The sequence below is a fragment of the Symphalangus syndactylus genome, chromosome X (genome assembly GCF_028878055.3).
Source record: "Symphalangus syndactylus isolate Jambi chromosome X, NHGRI_mSymSyn1-v2.1_pri, whole genome shotgun sequence".
Taxonomy (NCBI): domain Eukaryota; kingdom Metazoa; phylum Chordata; class Mammalia; order Primates; family Hylobatidae; genus Symphalangus; species Symphalangus syndactylus.
Genome location: NC_072447.2, coordinates 44,409,656 through 44,417,097, shown reverse-complemented (window position 1 = coordinate 44,417,097; position 7,442 = coordinate 44,409,656). Strand labels below are relative to the sequence as shown.

At 45.6% G+C, this 7,442-nt stretch overlaps 1 protein-coding gene across 1 annotated transcript; it reads left to right on the top strand.

Moving 5' to 3' along the window:
- The first annotated feature begins 262 nt into the window (after positions 1 to 262).
- NR0B1 (nuclear receptor subfamily 0 group B member 1) lies at positions 263 to 5,233 on the top strand. Its single transcript, XM_055267990.1, has 2 exons — positions 263 to 1,457; positions 4,878 to 5,233. The coding sequence occupies exons 1-2, from the start codon at positions 290 to 292 to the stop codon at positions 5,120 to 5,122; spliced, it is 1,413 nt and encodes a 470-aa protein (XP_055123965.1). The 5' UTR covers positions 263 to 289; the 3' UTR covers positions 5,123 to 5,233.
- Positions 5,234 to 7,442: the final 2,209 nt, after the last annotated feature.

The following is a 7,442-nucleotide window of genomic DNA, read 5'->3' as shown; positions in this document are numbered from 1 at the left end:
CTTCCTGAGACACGGAAAGGGGTAATGAGAGGAAGGAGGGAAGTGTCCAGGAGCTCCCACGCTGCTGTTCCTCTTCCATTTCCAGCTTTTAAAGAGCACCCGCCCCTTCGAACCACCGAGGTCACGGGCGAACACACCGGAGCGCAGCACCGCGCCCCCCCCGCCCGCCTCCGCGCCCTTGCCCAGACCGAGGCGACCGAGGCGGCCGACGCGCCTGCGTGCGCGCTAGGTATAAATAGGTCCCAGGAGGCAGCCACTGGGCAGAACTGGGCTGCGGGCGCCGCGGGCCATGGCGGGCGAGAACCACCAGTGGCAGGGCAGCATCCTCTACAACATGCTTATGAGCGCGAAGCAAACGCGCGCGGCTCCTGAGGCTCCAGAGACGCGGCTGGTGGATCAGTGCTGGGGCTGTTCGTGCGGCGATGAGCCCGGGGTGGGCAGAGAGGGGCTGCTGGGCGGGCGGAACGTGGCGCTCCTGTACCGCTGCTGCTTTTGCGGTAAAGACCACCCACGGCAGGGCAGCATCCTCTACAGCATGCTGACGAGCGCAAAGCAAACGTACGCGGCACCGAAGGCGCCCGAGGCGACGCTGGGTCCGTGCTGGGGCTGTTCGTGCGGCTCTGATCTCGGGGTGGGCAGAGCGGGGCTTCCGGGTGGGCGGCCCGTGGCACTCCTGTACCGCTGCTGCTTTTGTGGTGAAGACCACCCGCGGCAGGGCAGCATCCTCTACAGCTTGCTCACTAGCGCAAAGCAAACGCACGTGGCTCCGGCAGCGCCCGAGGCACGGCCAGGGGGCGCGTGGTGGGACCACTCCTACTTCGCGCAGAGGCCAGGGGGTAGAGAGGCGCTACCAGGCGGGCGGGCCACGGCGCTTCTGTACCGCTGCTGCTTTTGCGGTGAAGACCACCCGCAGCAGGGCAGCACCCTCTACTGCATGCCCACGAGCACAAATCAAGCGCAGACGGCTCCGGAGGAGCGCCCGAGGGCCCCCTGGTGGGACACCTCCTGTGGTGCGCTGCGGCCGGTGGCGCTCAAGAGTCCACAGGTGGTCTGCGAGGCAGCCTCAGCGGGCCTGTTGAAGACGCTGCGCTTCGTCAAGTACTTGCCCTGCTTCCAGGTGCTGCCCCTGGACCAGCAGCTGGTGCTGGTGCGCAACTGCTGGGCGTCCCTGCTCATGCTTGAGCTGGCCCAGGACCGCTTGCAGTTCGAGACTGTGGAAGTCTCGGAGCCCAGCATGCTGCAGAAGATCCTCACCACCAGGCGGCGGGAGACCGGGGGCAACGAGCCACTGCCCGTGTCCACGCTGCAGCCCCATTTGGCACCGCCGGCGGAGGCCAGGAAGGTGCCCTCCGCCTCCCAGGTCCAAGCCATCAAGTGCTTTCTTTCCAAATGCTGGAGTCTGAACATCAGTACCAAGGAGTACGCCTACCTCAAGGGGACCGTGCTCTTTAACCCGGGTAAGGGTACTGGCCTTGGGCGCCGGCTTTTCCCAGCTCACAGAAGCATCGGGCAGTGCCTATCTAGGGGCGCGGGCAGTAACGAGTTTTCAGTGATCAGGAGAGTGTCGGGGCAAAGGTGAAGAAATCATGACTGACTCAGCAGAGTTGGGGTGGGGGGCTCCAGGAATCACTTCTGCTGGGTGGGCTGCTGTCAGAAACTCAGCCAAGAGGAGGGGAGTTGTTTGTTTAGGTTTGTACTTAGCTCTCTACACTTTTCTTACTATAGAAAAGTTTGTGCCTTCATGGGAAATGGTTATTCTTTCTTCTCCAGCTTTCTTTTAAGTCCAGAGCATAGCTTTTTCTAAAAAAAGTTTTTGCTCACTGAAGATTCTGCAACATCGATTTCTGAAAACCCATTCTGAAATTTACTAGAACCTTTTTTGGGGGGAGGAAATCTATTATGGCTAGCAAAAAAGGAAACATTTGTTAAAGCGTCCCATAGAGAGACTATTCCCTAGGGACACTGCCAGACAGGACACTAGATGTAGTGTTTCATGGGCCTGCCTCTGAATGGTTACTTGTATGGTCCTAAGCATCTGGACTATCCCTTCCTCCAAATCTCTGTGAATGATATCAGGTTGGCAAAGGGATAGGGAAAAAAGACACATTAGGGACTGAGAGCAGGAGCAGTGTATTTTAGAATTCAAAGAGACTTTAGAGACCTGCTAATCAACCCTCTTTGCTCTGTAGCCTTCCCCCACCCCATTTTACTGAGTAGGTAGATGTGTCCCAAGGTCCCAAGTGACCTTACTCCAAAGTAAATGGCTGTTGTGTTGTGGCACCTGAGGGTCCTATCTTCTGGGCCCAGTGGGATATTGGCTGCACCAAACTTTCAGGTTGTCTGTTGGGTGCTGGACACACTGTCCCACAGAGTGCAACCAAATCACTGGGGGAACATCTCCCTGGACAGCCAGGCACCTTGTCTTGGGTGTTTCTCACTACTAGAATCATCTTCAACCAGTGTCCTTTCAAGATGATTGAAGTGGGAACAAAATTTTCCAGGCAATTTGAGTTGGGATAGTTTTTATAATGCTCCTTTTGTATCTTTTTTCCCTGGTGCTAGAATCTCTGATTAAGTCCCTGCTCCCTGCCTAGCATTTTTGAGGGTGCATAGATCAGTATTTGGTGGGATAATAATTCATTCAAACCTCACGTTTCATGACGTAGAGACCTCAGCTCACCCCAGTGTCTGTTATATGTTACCTTTTGGCTTATACCATTGTTTTCCAAACTTGCCTGTGTGTAAGAAGTACTTGTGTGTGTGTGTGGTTGGGGGTGGGAGGGAGTAGATAAAAGTCTTTCTAGGCCCCTGCCTTATAGATTCTGATTCAGTAGCTCTGGCCCAGGGTCTGCAAATCTGCATTCATAACAAGTGTCGCAGATGATTCTTAAGATAATTTGGAAAACAGTCTTCTTATTCCTTCAGCCAGTGTTATTAATCATCCACTATGTTCCTTGTCCTGTTGGGATATAAAGGTGAGAGGGGCTCAGCTTCCAGAAATTTACATTCCATTAGTTTCAGTATCAATAGTTTCCCTTGACTCTGTTTTATATACTTTTAACACACACACACACACACACACACACACACACACACACACACTTCTTCCTTGTTCTTGATTGACTTTTCCTAATCCTCTCTCAGTATGAGTTTAACGAGCTAAGCTGAGTGTGTTTGAAACACAAATGGACCTATATTTGGGAGAAAGGTAATGCCTGTTAAGAGTTGTGGCCTCTCTTTGCTGTTTATCCTTGGTATATCCCATATATAAATTTAAACATATATATATATATATATGTATATGGGTTCAAACTTAAGGAGATATAAAACTGTGGAGTCCATTTGCATTTTCTCTTCCCTGACCTTATTTTGAAGGCCAGTTTGTGTGTCTCTGTGTGGGGGGAACCACTTGGGTGGGGAGAAGGTGGAGGGGTATATTGTGAACACAAAGAAAGGTAATGTGGCATACACAAGATGAAGTTTTCACAAGCCATGAATCTAGACCTAGAGAAGCTTCAGATTTCTGGTGGAGTTTCATGCAAGCCTCTTCCTACTTTCATCAATGGAATTCAAATACAACAAAATTGGGTCTTAAGCCTGGATCTCAAGCTGTAGATAGTAGGGGATGAAAATGTGTGGACTAGGGTAATCAGAACTGGAATATGGATTAAACTTGTTGCTTTATTTTTGTTCTTATGTTGTTTATGAGATTTGATATTCGCCTCTAATAGGAGTGCCTCTTGCTTATTACCATTATTATTTTTTTAAAGAACACTGGTTCTGCTGCTCTGTGATGATTGGCATGGTGCTTTTAAAATACTTTTCTGTTGAATTTTTTAGGAAAAGGGAAGGAAAATGATTGCAATCATCATTAACATCATTTAAACCAAGTGGTCAACTGCTAATTACTTGAACACAAGTTAACGAACTTTGCAATGATATTATTATCATGGAAGATCAAAGGACCTTCAAAAGCAGCCTCCTCTTATTACTTTCCTTATAAAAACTTACGTGCACTTAAACTTTCCTGCATTGTATTTCATTCACTTTTACTTAGGTATCACACTATACTGCAAAAGGTCATGTGTTTTCTATTATAAAAGTTATTTTTGAATCATGGTACAATTCGTGATGTTTTCATGTTTGCTTTTTAAACTTTTAATGACTATAAGAATGTTCAAAAACTTCTTACTTTAATATTTTTGAGAAGAGCCTTTTTGAACACTCATTAGAATCATTCTTTTGTTTTTTTCAAAATCTTCCCCAATACAGAAATCATGGTACAATGAGCTAAGTGGCCGGTGTTAGCTTTCAAATTATTCGGGCCTCTAGACTAATATTGGCCTGCAGGCAAATAGGTAAAATGAAACTGTGTGTCAAAGTTTGTGGCTGTGAAGTTTACCACCATTGGCTGAACGATCAGTATAATGATGGAAAGTTCAAAGAAGAATGGTAAAAACATTTGTCATCCGGCAACACTTCTTGTTTATCATGGCTTGTTTCTCATAGGTAAAGTGCCCACCTCTTGAAATATCATGAACTTCTTCATATTTGCATAGAAAGTGAACTGGAATGATGATTCATTAAACTATATTCTACTGTCCTATTAAATTGTGTGCATTTGTTGGCTCATGGCCAGTGTATTTGCAAACGTGTGCATACAAACATAGTAAATATTAAGTAAGAATAATCACATGATGTTTCATTCTTGGATATGTTGCCTCTGAAAACTTAGACTGGTTTGGCATTTTACCCTTTTAACCAGGAAGCTTTGGGTCTTGTTTAATTGGGACGAAACAGAAATGGCTATTTTTAAAAAGCTAGCAAAGGACTCTGTGGTGAGCTGTTTTATAACAAAGAGATTTTTCTCCCTCCAGACGTGCCGGGCCTGCAGTGTGTGAAGTACATTCAGGGACTCCAGTGGGGAACTCAGCAAATACTCAGTGAACACGTCAGGATGACGCACCAAGGGCCCCATGACAGATTCATCGAACTTAATAGTACCCTTTTCCTGCTGAGATTCATCAATGCCAATGTCATTGCTGAACTGTTCTTCAGGCCCATCATTGGCACAGTAAGCATGGATGATATGATGCTGGAAATGCTCTGTACAAAGTTATAAAGGCGTGTGGGCCACACAAGTGCAGTAGTGCAGTTCACCATGAGGAAAGAATAAAGAGCTGTGGGCAAAAGAGTGTAAAATATTTTAAAATAAACTTTCTTAATATTTTTACATGCAGAGTATTTTTGTATTCAATTAAAGAAATACTTCTATTCCAGACAGTTACAAACTTCTCTGTTCCATCGTTAAAGAAGACATTTGCCAACAGGTAACATAGCTCTGTACATCTTTTAAAAAAAAAAAACTAGCAGGGTACTAGTATAATAAGCTATTTTCACAAGTGTAGCAATTTCATGGAACCTGCTCAAATCAAATTTGTACATATTGTTATAATAAATTTTAAGGTCTTAACCATTAACTTGATTGAAAAAAGCTTCAGCAGGTTTAAGTAAGGCCTCAAAAACTATTAAAACCTAGCCAACATAAGCAAAAAGTATCTTTGGAAGTAACATCATGACATTGAATGTAATTATGTGCCAGTATCAGTGGGAGGTCACTTTGCTCTATGTTCATTTCCACTTCCATCAGCTGTATGGAAGACTGTTTGTATCCAACTGGGGTCAAGAAGCAATCTAATTATAAAGACATGCAGAAGTGAAAGAGGAGATTTACTGTTTTATTGGGGGATTTTTTTTGTACACAGTTATGGATTTAAAGATCCACAAGGAACATACATGCTATAACGAGCGGTTATAGTTCCAGAAAGCTCAACATCGTTATAAAACCACTAATTACACTTCATCTTTTAGATGCATTATGTTTGTAACTGGTATATTGAACAACATGGCATGAAATCATAAAGCAACTTTATTGTTATCTCCTGCTGCCCCTTTAATTATAATCCATAGAACTAGTTTTTCTTTGTGTCCAGATAAAATCTAGGCTACTATATGTCTATTTGTTTATGGGCAATAAATTGCCTGTTATTAATGAGTGTATCTAGTCTAGGGTAATAACCCATTGCAGGAAGTCTTAAACTTTCTTTTGTGCAGACCCCTTTTGCAGTCTATTGAATCCTATGGACATTTTCTCAAAATCAGGCTGTCAGAGGAATGCAGTAGGGCCGAAGCAAGCATCATGATAGTCACAGCGCACACACACACACACACACACACACACACACACACACACACACACACATAATCCCCGAGGGCTCATGTGGTCCCCTAGAAACAAAGAGTTAAAAATATGAGGGCACTACAGCAGGATATGCATTGGTTAGGCAGCCCCCAGTGCGGCCTCCCACCGAGGTGCCTCCTGCCCCAAGGTGAAAGTAATTCAGTCCGGTGAAAGTAATTCAGTTCAGCCCCTGGTTTTAGAGGGTCTGGCTGGGGCTGTCAGTCTCAAATAGTTCTGTCAGTGACACTACTTCATCTGCCTGGTGAGTGTAGATGGCATCTGCACATGTTCTGCGGGGACATGCAGTGGAAGCTGGCCCTCTGCTGCCAGTTCATAGTCACGCTGTCACGTGCCATCTAGGCTCAGCCCTTGGTCTGAGTCCAAAGCGCCTGCAGCACTTGCAAAAGCAGCACAAGAGTTTTCTTCGAAAAGAGGGGAAAGCTTCCAGAAGCAGTTCCAAAAAGCAAAAAATCATTAATGCCCTACTTCCTCCCCTGAGCCTTCCCAGGTGTCAGGGTTGTTTTTCTTGACTGTTACAAAATCAATGTGCCCCATTCAATAATCCTAACTTTAGGTAATTTTTCCTAATCACTTCTCTTTTCACCCAGACCTTCTGGAAGGATTGTAAGAGGGACAGAAGCATTTTCACAGAGTAATGTTTTAATACAACTTAACCAGAAAGACACAGGAAGTGGTCAGGGCAAAATCCTGATTTTCAATATTTTTTCAAAATGGGTTTACGTACCCCTCCAAGCCTTTTTCCATGATCATTTATTTAGTGAATACCTAGCAAAAATCAATCCTTTTCTGAGGACAGCTGCATTGGATGATCAAACTGCCTTACTAAGTTGTGTACAATAGGAGAAAGGCAAGGGAAGTAAAGTCAGGCTATCAGTCCATTGTTGCAAACTGCAACTAACCTGGAAAGTGGAACACAAGTCAACAGCCATGAGACATCCCTGAGAGTCTGATCTATCAGGGGTGGGCAGAGGGGTCACATACCCTGTGGTGTGCGCTTCCCTAAATTGCAGCCTTCAGCTAGAATCACAAGTTAGGAATGCAATCAGGCTCTTGTATCCCGTATCAGAAATATCGAGTCCATCAGCAGCTCCATTTCTAATGGTCCCATCGGAGAACAAGCCTTTTTCTCTAGGGCATCTGCAGGTGACCCAGATGGTCAGCTAGCATCCATGATGTTTTA